This window comes from Hevea brasiliensis, chromosome 1, assembly GCF_030052815.1.
Source record: "Hevea brasiliensis isolate MT/VB/25A 57/8 chromosome 1, ASM3005281v1, whole genome shotgun sequence".
Lineage (NCBI taxonomy): Eukaryota > Viridiplantae > Streptophyta > Magnoliopsida > Malpighiales > Euphorbiaceae > Hevea > Hevea brasiliensis.
In genome coordinates, this window is record NC_079493.1 from 110,036,053 (window position 1) to 110,049,921 (window position 13,869).

A 13,869-nucleotide genomic window follows, 5' to 3' on the forward strand; every position below is an offset into this window, starting at 1 on the left:
CACTTGAGAGAATAAAAGTGGGTAAAGCCTGTGGACCCGATGAAATACCAATTGAAGTGTGGAAGTGTTTGGGAGATATAGGAGTGGCGTGGTTAACTAAATTATTTAATAAGATTATAAACTAAAAAAAAAATGTCTGATGAATGGAGGAGGAGTATCTTAGTACCTATTTTTAAAAATAAGGGAGACATACAGAGTTGCTCAAACTATAAGGGAATTAAACTCATGAGCCATACTATGAAGTTGTGGGAGAGAGTTGTGGAGCATCGACTACGTCATGATACTTCTATCTCTCTCAATCAATTTAGTTTCATGCCCGGTCATTCAACTATGGAAGCGATTTTTCTCATTAGAAGCTTGATGGAGAAATATAGAGATGTGAAGAAATATCTACACATGGTTTTTATTGATTTGGAGAAGGCTTATAATAGTGTTCCAAGAGATGTCTTATGGAATGTGTTAGAACAAAAGATGGTATCTATTAGGTACATACAAGTGTTGAAAGATATGTATGAAGGAGCAATTACTATTGTGCGCACGGTAGGAGAGAATACAAGAGATTTTTCGATCTCAATTGGATTACACCAAGGATCAGCCATAAGCCCTTACCTTTTTACATTAGTTTTAGATGAATTGACGAAACATATACAAGAGAGTATTCCTTGGTGCATGATGTTTGCGGATGATATTGTTCTGATAGATGAGACACGAGAAGGAGTCAATAGAAAGCTAGAGCTTTGGAGAAGTGCTCTAGAGTTAAAGGGTTTTAAGTTAAGTAGAAAAAAGACAGAATACATGCATTGCAAGTTCAGTGAAGGCCAAACTAGTGATAGGGAAGGAGTTAGTTTGAATGGAGTGGTACTGTCCCAAAGTAATCACTTTAAATATCTAGGCTTAGTCCTTCAAGTAGATGGGGGATGTGAGGAGGATGTTAGTCATAGTATTAAAGCCGGATGGTTGAAGTGAATACGTGCCACGGGAGTTTTATGTGATCGTAAGATTCCCAATAAGTTGAAAAGAAAATTTTACCGTACAGCTATACGACCAGCTATGTTATATGGTAGTGAGTGTTGGGCATTGAAAGAGTCGTATGCGTCTAAGATAAGAGTTGCAGAGATGAAAATGTTAAGGTGGATAAGTGGCCATACTAGACTAGATAAAGTCCGTAATGAGAGTATTAGAGAAAAAGTAGGAGTGGTGCCAATTGAAGATAAGTTGAGAGAAGGGAGATTGAGGTGGTTTGGTCATGTGAAGCGTAGACATACGAAGGCTCCAGTTAGACAAGTAGAGCACATTAGGTTAGAGGATAGAAAGAAAAAAAAGGGGTAGACCTAAATTGACTTGGAGGAGAGTAGTACAACATAACCTAGAAGCATTACACTTTTCTAAGGATTTAAATCCATATAGCCGACCCCAAATTTTTGGGATAAAGACTTAGTTGAGTGGAGTTGAGTATTGTGTATGCTAAAAAGAATATCTAAATGGCTTATGATAAAATTACAGATATATATTAACAAATTAATATATTAAATGTATAAAATAATAAGTAATAATATTAGGAATTTAATATGTATTTTATTAGATTCACACGAAAAATGGCATTTATACTTGTCAAATTAACAAGATCCGTACGACCTTTGTCTCAACAAGTTGGCTTATTCGCCATCAATCTGAAGTGCAAGTCTATGATCCTGCTATTACTTAATCATGTCTAAAACATTTCCTTTCTAACTATGCTTCTAATTGATACTCTGTTGGGCACCCTTCAATGCCAATAGTGCAGCTCCAAAGGCAGCTTCTGTTTGCATTGCCCGACTTACAGGCAAGCCGAGTACTCTCTCTCGTATCTTTATCCATTTCTCATTTTTTGCACCACCTCCTGCTGTAAACACTTCTTCAGCCTGGGTTGCTCCCATATCTTTCAACAAGCTATAAGCCTTTGCCTGAAAATTACAGATGTTAATGTCATAACTTGGATTGGTGTGAGAAATGTTGGAACATCGAGGGCAAATCTCAATACCTCTATACGTGCAATGGATTCTAAAATACCATGCAAATATTCAACATCACTTTCTGGGCGTGGATGTAACCTGCATTGAGAATGAAACAATATCATGATATCAAACAAACTACAGTTTCTTTTGGTGGCTTGCTTGTGTGCTTTTGTCAGCTTTGCTAAAATGGATATCCTTGATTGCTGAACCTAATTGAAACAGAACAAACCCTGGAATTTTCTCATCTCATTATGAACCTGATTCTTCAAATGTTACATACAGAATGTATAAGAACATAGCAAACATATATGCAGGAGCAGAATGCAGGATGCTCAGTCAGAGAAAGCTGTTGGTTTTGCAGAAACTTCACATAGTAGTGAAACTTCCAGTCTTATCTTTCATTATATTGATCTCTAATTGCCTCAAAATGGTGGAACTTAATTAACCTTAGAACAAATTGACTTTGGAAGAAAACAGACATCTAGATGTCTATGCTCAAAATACAAAATCGGCATTAAACATTCCTCAACCGTGTCACCAGAGTGTAGGACATCAAATGACAACAGAAAATTCCCTTCTCTGGATTACAAATGACCCAGCACCAAGTTTATATCCTTGTAGATATTTTAAGGCCTCTCAAATTGTCTTGTGATTAGGCATATATAATATCATGAACTAGCTGCAACATGACTGGCTTGGCTTCCAAAAATTCAAGAATTTAGTTTAAAAGCATTGTGCTCTATCCTTGGAGGATTTCCTGAAAAGTATCATATTATCAACACTTCTGTATGCAAATCAGTAAAGATACTTGCACTTGTGCAGAAGAGAAAAATCTGGCTTTGAGATCAAACAAGGCTTTTGATATCACTTCGTAACTCCACATAAGATCACAGAAAGAATTAAATACCTGGGTGCCAGATTTGGATCTGCCACAGGAAATCTCTCACCAACTGCTTTTAGAGGATAGTATTCTAGAGGAGAAGCTTCCGTGGGATTTATCTGTTTACTCAATTTATCCAATTGTTCGTCCGTAAAAAGTTCTCTAAGAACAGCTCCGCCAGTATTTGAAGCACCTCCAACAAGCCACTTATCATCAAGGCGATGACTATAAACCCCAAATCGTGCATCCTCAATCCTCTTTGTGCTCAGTAGTTTAATAGCAAGTGTGGAACCCAAAGAAGTGACCTAGATACAAGAATTGTTGATAAATTTTGCTAAAAAAATAAAATAAGAAAAGAGTACTGTGCTTTACTGGACTTGTTAGAGTCCAAGTCCAATTGGAATTAGGAAGTATAATTAATTTAGAAAGTTTAGTAGAATTTAAATTATGAAATTTAATAATTAGAGTCCTAAAAGGACTAGGTTTTAGTGGCCTATATATATGAATAATTAGTTGGCCATTATATGGAACGTATTGCAGAGAGCCCACAAAGTGGAGAGGTGTGTTGAATTCTGTGAGTTTTGTTTGAGTGATTTTGAGAAAAATAACTAGTGGTTGTAATTATTTTTCTTTAATAGTAGATTTGTTTAGTGGAGTAGGCTTACGCTGAACCACGTTAAATTTTGTATTTTTTATTTTGTGTGGGTGTGATTTTTCACAATAAGTGGTTCAGCATGCACAAAATTTGAGGTGGAGCCGTTCGATGGGAAAAATAATTTCAGTTTATAGCAAAGCACAGTGAAGGATGTCCTTGTGCAACAAGGATTAATTAAAGCATTGAACGAGAAGAAACCAGCGACCATGAAAGATAATGATTGGGAAGAGTTTCAACAAAGGGCTGTGAGTACGATTAGATTGCAAATGTGAAGTACAATGTCTTGGAGGAGACCTCGCTTATTGTTTTGTGGAAGAAATTGAAGAGCCTATACATGTCAAAATCACTCACAAATCGCTTGTACTTGAAGAGGAGTTACACCAACTCAAAATAGATGAAGGTACCGATGTGAGGGATCATCTAAATATTTTTAATAAATTAATTACCCAATTGGCTAGTGTTGGTGTAAAGGTTGATGAAGAAGATAAAGCCCTCTTGCTTTTAACCTCTCTCCTACACTCTTATAAAAGCTTAGTGACAGTTCTAACAGTTGGGAATGAGACTTTGAAGGTGGAGGAGGTTAGCGCAGTTATCTTGGATGATGAGAAGTTCAAGAAGACAGGTAGTAGCAATGAAGATGGAGCTTTTGTTACTGATTTTAATCGTGGTAGAAGCAATTCACGTGGAAATAATTGGAGAATGAATAGCAGATCGAGTTTAAGACCACGACTAGACCATGAAGATAGAAAATGCTACTACTGTCATGAGAAGGGCCACATTCAATACCATTGTATGGAGATGAAGGAAGATCTTGTAAAATTTAAACAATTCAAAAGGAGTAGTGGAAAAGAAAAAGAAAGAACTGCTACAATTGCAATGGATGATGGTATTGATAGTGAATGTTTGAATGTGGATGATGATAAAGAAAAGGCAAAAGATCCATTACAAGATGAGTAGTTACTGGATTCTGCTTGTCCATTCTATATTTGCTCAAAGGAGGAGTGCTTTGATGTAATTGAAAAAAAGAAAGGAGAAAAAGTGAAGCTAGCCAATGAGAACAAGATAAAAGTTGAAGGTATTGGAAGAGTGAAGATCAAGCTGCATGGTGTGATCAAGTAAAAGTGTTCGATGAAGTGAGATATGTTTCTAAATTTGAAAGGAACTTAATTTCCTTGGTTAAATTGAATTCTATGGAACTTAATTTCCATTTGACTTGGAGGTGGAGATTGTGAGAGTCCAAGTTCAATTGGAATTAGGAAGTATAATTAATTTATGAAGTATAATTAGTTTTGAAAGTTTAGTAGAATTTAAATTATGAAGTTTAATAATTAGAGTCCTAAAAGGACTATATTTTATTAGCCAATATATATAAATAGTTGGTTGGCCATTATATGGAACGTATTGCAGAGAGCCCACAAAGTAGAGAGGTGTGTTGAATTCTGTGAGTTTTATTTGAGTGATTTTGAGGGTGAGAAAAATAATTAGTGGTTGTAATTATTTTTCTTTAATAGTAGATTTGTTTAGTGGAATAGGCTTACACTGAACCATGTTAAATTTTGTGTTCTTTATTTTGTGTGGGTGTAATTTTTCACAACAGGACTAAAAGACAAGAAATCTTAGGGCAGCAGCTACATCCAAACTAGAAATAAAACAAAACCATAATGCGAGGCCGATTTAATCTCCAAATAAGATTTGCAGAAAAATGCAAGTGGATTTTCAATCAGATGGTTTAATCTTCATTTAGACTCTTATGGTCTTCTACACAACTTTCAAGTTTTCCTTGCAGGTTGATATAGAGTAATTAATATTGTGTATGGCTGCAAGCGAGAGCCAATGTCATCCTAATCCTATATATAGAAATGTGTGCATCATTCACTGGCTTTCATCACAAATTGAAAGTAACAGCGCAATAATATTCTCACAGCTTTCCCAGGGTGTGTTGCACGTGCTGCAAGAAAAGCAGCTATGCTATCAGTTGTTCCTGTGCATACAACACAATCTTCTCGAAATCCTGCAAGGATGCATTATACCAAATATCAAATCACAATGCCTAAAATGGATAAAATGGGCAGATTGCAGCCTCAAAACTTGAAATTTGGCGAGTTTGGAGCAGTTTTAAGGTGCAGTAGCAGGGAACAGGGGAATTCACAGGCATAATTTCCTAAAAAAAGCATTGCTTTTGGAGTAAACAGACATAAATTCAAAGATAGTATAGCTTCAAATTAAATAATTTGAGGCAATAGGACGATAAAATACAGCAATCTTGCATGTCATGAGGCCATTTTTAATCATAAATTGTTGCTGAATAGCATAACTGATTCTCTCTGTGAGCTATGAGAGGGCATTTTCCGATAATCTGTCTGTCAATCCAAAGTTTAACGAAGTCCATGGAACTTATCAGTAAGTTACTTGCAGTTTCAAAACTTAGTAAAAGCTTATTGCTCTGTTTTCTGTCAAACAGAAACAAGATGAAGAAAAGCCAATTTTATTCTTGGCCCTCAAATGTGCCAAAAATTTCAAGGAGCATATCAGCATAGATTTAAATCTCCATGAATTAGTATAAGGCCAAATAAGGGTTATCAAAGTATATTAGGAACATCTTAAGGCTCAGCTCCATTCAAATGCCAGATCAAGTAATGTCAAAGTTCATCAGGCATTAGAAGTCATATTACTAACTCAACCAAATGGATATTAGTTATATAAGATCTTATAATCATAACTATGTCACCCAGATTTTCGTATCCTTGAATAAAACTTCAACAAGTTGACTAAATATCCCATTGACTAACTTGTGTAAAGAGAGCTGAGAGAATAACAAAACTGTGTTACTGGGCTACTTAATAATAAGGAAGCATACCAAACTGGGTTCTAATATCCTCTTTTAAAAAACCAATTGAAGTTCCCGGAGCTGTAACAGAAGGTAAAACCTGTGAATATGGCTGAGCAAGCAGCCATGGTGGATAAGAATCCACTTCTGGATCATAGCCAACCTGCAACACACAAAATGTAAGTTCTCCAGGAAAGATAATTAACGTGCATTAAAGCTATTAAAAGCAAATCCAAAATTCAGAAAGTTAGTGACTAATACCTTTAGAGCATTATTGTAATCAGACACTCCAAGTTTTCCGTGAAGAAGCCACAAAAGCCAATCTGCTTGGTGCAATAATAATGCTGACTTTTTATTTGAATCCTCAGCATTCCACCACGAGACAAGCTTGCACAGGGTAGACGATCCAGAGCAGACTGTATGGTTTACAGGAGCAATTGATTTTACCATTGGCAATGCATCGGGACAACTCTCATTGTAGAGGAAAGGTCTCCATAATGGTTCTCCTGTAGTGCTACACAAAAAAATTCAGATGCCTAATTCAAACGTGGCCTTCACTTGGAAGGGTAAACAATCAATCAAGTACAATAATAATAATAATAATAAACCTCTGCAACATTTACCCGTCCACAATGATAGTAGTCGCAGAAGTACCATCAATAGAAATAGAAGCAACAAGCGGGCGGAAATGAACTGGAACATCCTTTAGAAGTGAGAAAATTGTTGTCTTCCAAGATTGGATCCAATCCATTGTTTCCCCATTCTTTCTAGACAGCAGAAACAAGATTCTCAAACTATGTTGTCTACTAAATTTTGCTGGAATTAATACATCATTGAGATTCTTTTTTTCCTCTTCTTTTCTTTTTTTCGCACATTCAATTGCATATCTTGAGAGATAGTATGCCAATAAGCACCATGGAGATAAAGATAAAGGATAAACTAAAGCAGCAGCTTGAAAAGCAAGGAAAATACAATTCTTGCTAAACTTGAGATTGATCACACAATTTCCAGAAGAATTTTGCGTACATGGTGAGGTATTCAACTCCAACCCAAGTTACAGAACTCCAAACGATTCTCAAAAAATCCATTTCCAATTCTGGGCATTTCAATTCTTCATACATGAGAAGAATTTCAAAAACTATAGTTTGACAAGAAAAAATCTTACCATATAAAGCGGGTATTCTCTCTTTCCTTCAGAATGAATAGTCCCATGTTTGTCAATAAGAGCATATCTAGCACCGGAGGTTCCAAAGTCCATTCCTAGATAAAGTCGCTCTCCAGGTTGAAGAACAGCTTCTTGGTTATCTTTATTGCTCGCAAAAGCCATTATCGCTCGTGGGTTTGGTTTTCTTGTGGCGCCATGTAGCTCAGTTCTTGAAACAGAACTTCTCAGACTCCAATACCCTGAAATGGCGGGATCATATATAGCAATATCAGTGAAGAAGACGATGCAAAAGATGATAACAGCTAGAAATATAGCACTGAGAGAGATAGATGAATACTGGATTTTGGAGACAGTGGACAGAGAACGGGGAAGAAAAATGTGAGGTGGTGAAGTGAGACAGCCATGAACTATTCAGAACTAGATAAAAAGTTAGGAAAGAAATTGCATTGAAGCCAAGGAAATATGTTGAAAATTAAAAATTAAATATTAAAAAAAAAACCCAATTTCATTGAGGACTTATGAGATTTATGCATTATCTGTATGCATTTTTTTTTTTTTAACAATGTATTTTTGTTTTTATAGTTTTAGAAATTTCACCATTTATATTACCATAATTTTCTTTTGAATAATTATTTTACTATTATTTATAAATGTAATATTTTAATGCACTAAAATATGTTATATATAAAATATTTAAATATAATAAAATTAATCTGAGCATACATTTGTTATAATATTTTATGAAGTTTTCAATAATTTTTATTTTTAAGATAAAAGCGTACGAGTTTGCTCCAGAGGGGAATGCTTTTAAGAGTAAGTCAAATTTACTGCTTGGGTTTTAATGGAGGTTGCAACCCATAAAGCGAAAATAGGCCCATCAAACCATTTGGTTTTGCCATAATTCCAATACCATAACTTGAGAATTTTCTAGCTTACAGAACAAATATTACAGCAAACTTGCCTGAGCTCATGAAAATTTGTATATCCCTTACTATGGCTGGGTCGGTTTAATCAGATTTAATATATTTATCCAAACTAAATTGGCTAAATGGATTTAGAATGTGTTAGAACTTAAATCAATAAAAAAAATTACAAAACTAATTTCTTCTGTTTTATAATAAAATAGGCTTGGTTTGTATTGAGCTGGGTTTAGTTTGATAATTTGAGCTGTGCTCTTTTTTTATTTTTATTTCGAATTCATGCAATAATTTTTAAGGTTTTTGTAACTCGACTCTTACTCATGCATACTTTAAATTAGATAATTAAAATTATTGCTATTTATTAATTAAAAAAATATAATTTAATGCATTTAATTCAAATTATACTTCTTAATAATAAATCTTTACAAATTCTTCCATATACTATATAAAATATTTACTAATAGTAGTGGTATTCATACCTCCTTTTTCACTCTCTTTAATAAGCATCAATCCGAGTTGCATTGATTTAGTACTTTGCAAAATTAAAAGTAAATTAAAATATATCGATTTGTATAATTTGTAACCCATAACTAATATAACTCAAGTGAAAACTATTGAAATTTGATCGGATTAGTACGATTTCATCGGTTGCATATACATTCCTATCACCTAGATTTAGATTTATTCATTTATTATCTGTGGTGGGTATGGTTGTATAAACTTCCAACTCTCAACTATGTCCTTTAGAATCTGAATCGCTTTTATGATATCTCAATATTTTTTATGCGGATCAAAAGAACACATAATATTTCCAAAATAAAGAGAAAGAGTCATGGTGAGGGATGAAATTTTCATTGAAATCTATCCAATGATCAAGTTAATGACTCGTCGAAAGTGCCAGTCTAACAACTAGAACAAATTTTAGGAAAGGAAATAGATAAGCCCTTTAGTGATCTATGCCTTTCTTTTCTATCTCCTGTGAATCTTAGTTTATTTTATTTATACCCATTAAGAAGTATGGCATTTAAGACAAGTTACATTCTCTAGGAAGAATTGTGTGAAGTCACATCTTTCACAAGTGGTCTTGCTTTATTATTTAAGTAGGAGTACAACAATAAAAAAAGTACAGATTTATCTTTATAAAAATATTAAAATTTGATGGTTTTCATATTGAACTCATAGAAAAATTATGGAGTTAAATAATGGTCTAGCCTGTTCCTTCATTTACACGTAGTGGCTATATGTATATGTTATATGCATTAGGTTAATGGAAAAACAATTTAATATAAAAGATCTATATAGGTTGTTTCGTTGTCCGAATCAAACAAAAGACTAGTAGTTAATCGGAAAAATTATATCTTATGTCAAGAGAAAGATAAAAATATCATTATATTAAAAAAATTAACGAATGAATTTTATTGTCTATGACAATAAATTCTATGTCTAATTTATAGGAGTGAGGTCTTATCTCTTATGCAATTATTTATAATACTTAAAGTTTTGATATTATTAATAAATTTATATTTTTTTTTTAAAAATTTGTAATTCAATAATTAAAAATAAATAAAAAATATAATTAACGGAACAAAAATTAATATTAAAGTGATAAACAAAAGAACTTCATTGTTTTTAATTCACACTTATAATTGAAATACTCTCCTTCAACTTGTAATGTAATGCAAGCTTGTAAATTTCAGAATTATGTTGTCACTTTTTATTGAAAACTTGTGGATTGCAAATTATCAATTTAATAAATTAATAATAATAAATTAAATAATATTAACAATAAATAATGAAAAAGATAAATTTATTTTTCAATTATAATCAAATTATTCTAAATTTAAATAAATTATGGGTAGCTAAATCACTTATTGGAATATCTAGTGGGTGGGGTGGAACCCAATTCCACATGCACTTCAAATTGCAAAGTGATGGAAGAGATGACAGCTAAAAAGCTTTACCTCAAAGACACAAACAGCTCACAACTAACTCAGCAAAGAAAGCAAAAAATAACCCTAAAGTCCCAACCCAAATAGGCAAATATACCCAAATGATCTTCTTCCTCCAAAGGACCACAAAAGAAAAAAGAGAGTCAATGACAATCTCACCAAATCTATCCTTTGCTTGTACTCTTTCAAGAAAATCAAATGTACTAATAACAAGGAAAAGGGCCATTTTAGCCAATGATATAAGAGATGGAAAATTAAGCAAACCATTCTTTTTTACTCTTAGGTGTAATTTTAAAAAAAATTTGTCACATATTTTATGCTATTAATAAAGTGGTTTTGTAGCTACTAGTGGTTGGTTGGTTAAAATAAACCCATCTTTTGGGATATTATGTTACTATTAGACCTACAATTACATCTTAACTTTTAATTATTTCCTTTCTCCTTTAGGTTCTTAATGTTTAGTTTGAATCAAATTATTGCATAAGAAAAGGGTGAAGAACAAATAAAAAAGGAGGCAGGTCACTTCAACCTTTGACATATTGGTCACCAATTCTTACTTTGAAATTACATTTTAGGATCTTGGGATTGGACAAGTTAATATGATTCAAAATTTGAATGTATAAAAAAAAAATAAATTAATATAATTTTAAAAAATAAAAAATATTTAAAATTAAATGATATATATTTTTATAGTATTTATCAATTACAATGTTATATTAGTTACTATTAAGAATATCATTATATTATTTTGTCACATTCTTATAAAAATATTTAGAGACAAATAATTAATAATTTTTTAAAAATAAAAAAGTAATTTAATTTTAATAGCCATATAAAAAACTTCACTTAGTATAATTTAAAAAATAATAAAAATAACCTATTAATTAACTTATTTTAAAATTTAAAATTTAATAGTATATATTTTTATAGTCTTTATTAAATACAATGTTGTATCAGTTTCTATTAAAAATATAAGATGTTATTCTCTTACATTTTTATAAATAAATATTTATAGACAAAAATAATTAATAATTATTTAAGATTAAAAATTTAATTTAATTTTAATAGTTATATAATTATTAATAACATAAATAATTAAAATTTTTAACATTAACAAAATTTGATTTTAAAAATATAAAAATTATATATTAAATCATGTTATTAAAATAAAATAAAAAATAATTCACGCACCATATGAATGAAATAATGGAATATAACTCAATTTGCCTTATATACTTATTGGGTAGGTTCAATTTAGCCCATTTTTAATTTTTGATTTAATTTAACTCATAAATTTTAGTTTATACTCAAATTAACCAAATTGATTAATATGTGTCATTTTTTAATATTAAAATATTATTTTTATATTGTATAATTATTTAAATAAAAAATAAAAATGTTATTTTTATTATTTAATATTATTAATTAAACTGAAAATATAAAAAATATCTTTTTATTTTCATATAATTAATTAAAATTTTAATTAATTTTAATTATTTAAATGAAAAAATATGATTTTTGTATTTCATACTTTTAATTTAAAATTATAAAATTATAATTAAATAAAACTAAAAATATAAAATATTATTTTTTTCATATTATTAATTAATATTAAAAAAATAAAATATAAAAATAACTAATTATAGTTAATTAATTAATATTAAAAATAATTAACTAAATAATTAACATTAACAATTAATTAACTTTAAAAATATTAAAAAAAAAAAAAGCAACTCACACACCAATGTGGTGAGTAAGTTACACCTTCCTCAAAATTAGGATAATTTGGACATAAATTGAAACTTTTGAATTAAATTGAACCAAAAGTTAAAATTGAATTAAATGGAACATCTCTAATAATTACAGGAGGACATTGAACTTTATTCCATAAAATAGTTAGTATATGTATTATGGATGAATACATCATTTGGCAACTAAAAGTACTCCCACCTTTACTTTGTTAACATTTGATACCTAAATTTTACAACATATAACTATTTAACCCTACACTAGATGTGATTTATATACACTTTTAGTTACACATTTTAAAAACTTATGAGTTTAATAAGTACATTTTTACAAAGTTTAAGTGTCAAATTTTAATATTTTTATAAAATTCAAGTATCAAATATTAACAAAATAAATATGAGTGTGTCAAATGATTTTTGAAAAAAAAAATCAAATATTTTTATAAAATTCAAGTATCAAATATTAACAAAATAAATTATGTGTGTGTGTGTGTGTGTATATATATATATATATATATATATATATATATTATTAAAGCCTATTCTGTTTATGAAAACCAATTGAACTGCTTGATTTTATCAAAAGAAAGATATCTTCAAGATCTGAAAAAGAATGTTTCTTTTCATAGATTAGAGCACCAGCTCCAAAGGATGTTTCTTATGGAAAAATTTTGTCCAAGTCTTGGGTAGAACCTCTCCTTTTATAGATGAAGGAGGGTCTTGTACAATAATTGGAAGTTACTATTACACATGTGAAAAGTTGGTGGAGTTGGCCGAAAGTGGATTTTCCTATAGCCATGTGAAGTGAAAGAGCTGGCCGAAAGTGGATTTTCCTATAGCCATGTGAAGTGAAAGAGCTGGCCGAAAGTGGATTTTCTTATAGTCATGTGAAGTGAAAAAGCTAGCCGAAAGTGGATTTTCTTATAGCCATGTAAAGTGAAAAAGCTGGCCGAAAGTGAAGTTTCCTGTAGCCATGTGAAGTGGAAAAGTTAAATAAAGTCTGCTGAAAAATGTCTTCTCTGTAGCATTGTCAAAGTGAAAATAAGTGAAGTCTGCCAAAAGTGAAAACTCCTGTGTTCATGTGATGATTCAGGAGTGCTTTAAAGTGGAGAAAATGCCGAAACAATCATCTTCATTGTCGTTTCCAAGACTGATTGCTTCTGATGAGGCGCTGGCTTTGCTGGAAGTTGCAGAATAATCTGTCTTGCTTGATAATAGTTGCTTCATTATAGTGAAATATTCTTCCTCCATTTTAGCTTGGGCAAGAAGAGCGCTCGCATGAGATTTATGTGCAAGGAAAGTTCAAGTTGAAGTAGAGGGAAGTTGCTTTTGACGGTCCTCATACTGCTTTAGAAGCCATTTTTCCATAGTTGCTAAGGAGGCCTTTTAAGTTTTCTGGAACTTAGACCACCATTTGACCTTGAATCTTTGGATCACAATAGGACCTTGAATAAGTTGTATAGGTTTAAAGTTATATTCCCAGGCAAGAACCCAAGGAACAAAGAACTTTAAAGCAAAAAGAGTTAATGGATGAAACAAGTCTTCTTCTGGTGGAGGGATATATCTGGCTTTAAAAGTGGTATACCCTTGAAAAATTTCAGAAGGTAAGATTTCAGGTGTGGCTCCCATCCACACCCACCATTGAGCAAACCATCTGGGAAAGTGAAAAGTAAAGACAATGTTGAAGAAGAAGAGCCAGGTATGAGTTAAATTAGAGTTTTGGATTAAAAA

At 31.5% G+C, this 13,869-nt stretch overlaps 1 protein-coding gene and 1 long non-coding RNA gene across 3 annotated transcripts in view; one reads left to right on the forward strand and one right to left on the reverse strand.

The window, feature by feature from the left end:
- The window catches only part of LOC131179909 (uncharacterized), a 64,539-nt gene that overhangs the window by 37,980 nt on the left and 12,690 nt on the right, over positions 1 to 13,869 (forward strand). The gene's annotated exons all lie outside the window — the stretch shown is intronic.
- Positions 1,556 to 8,001, reverse strand: LOC110652602 (D-ribulose kinase). Of its 2 annotated transcripts, XM_021808217.2 has the most exons (9): positions 7,859 to 8,001; positions 7,522 to 7,760; positions 6,980 to 7,119; positions 6,618 to 6,870; positions 6,387 to 6,519; positions 5,452 to 5,540; positions 2,902 to 3,179; positions 2,021 to 2,090; positions 1,556 to 1,943 (listed from the first exon to the last, which is right to left on the reverse strand). In XM_021808217.2, the coding sequence occupies exons 1-9, from the start codon at positions 7,923 to 7,925 to the stop codon at positions 1,740 to 1,742; spliced, it is 1,473 nt and encodes a 490-aa protein (XP_021663909.2). In that variant the 5' UTR covers positions 7,926 to 8,001; the 3' UTR covers positions 1,556 to 1,739. The 2 variants fall into 2 exon arrangements, with proteins under 2 accessions (XP_021663909.2, XP_021663912.2); XM_021808220.2 differs by lacking the exon at positions 7,859 to 8,001 and having other exon boundaries at positions 6,980 to 7,123; positions 7,522 to 7,652.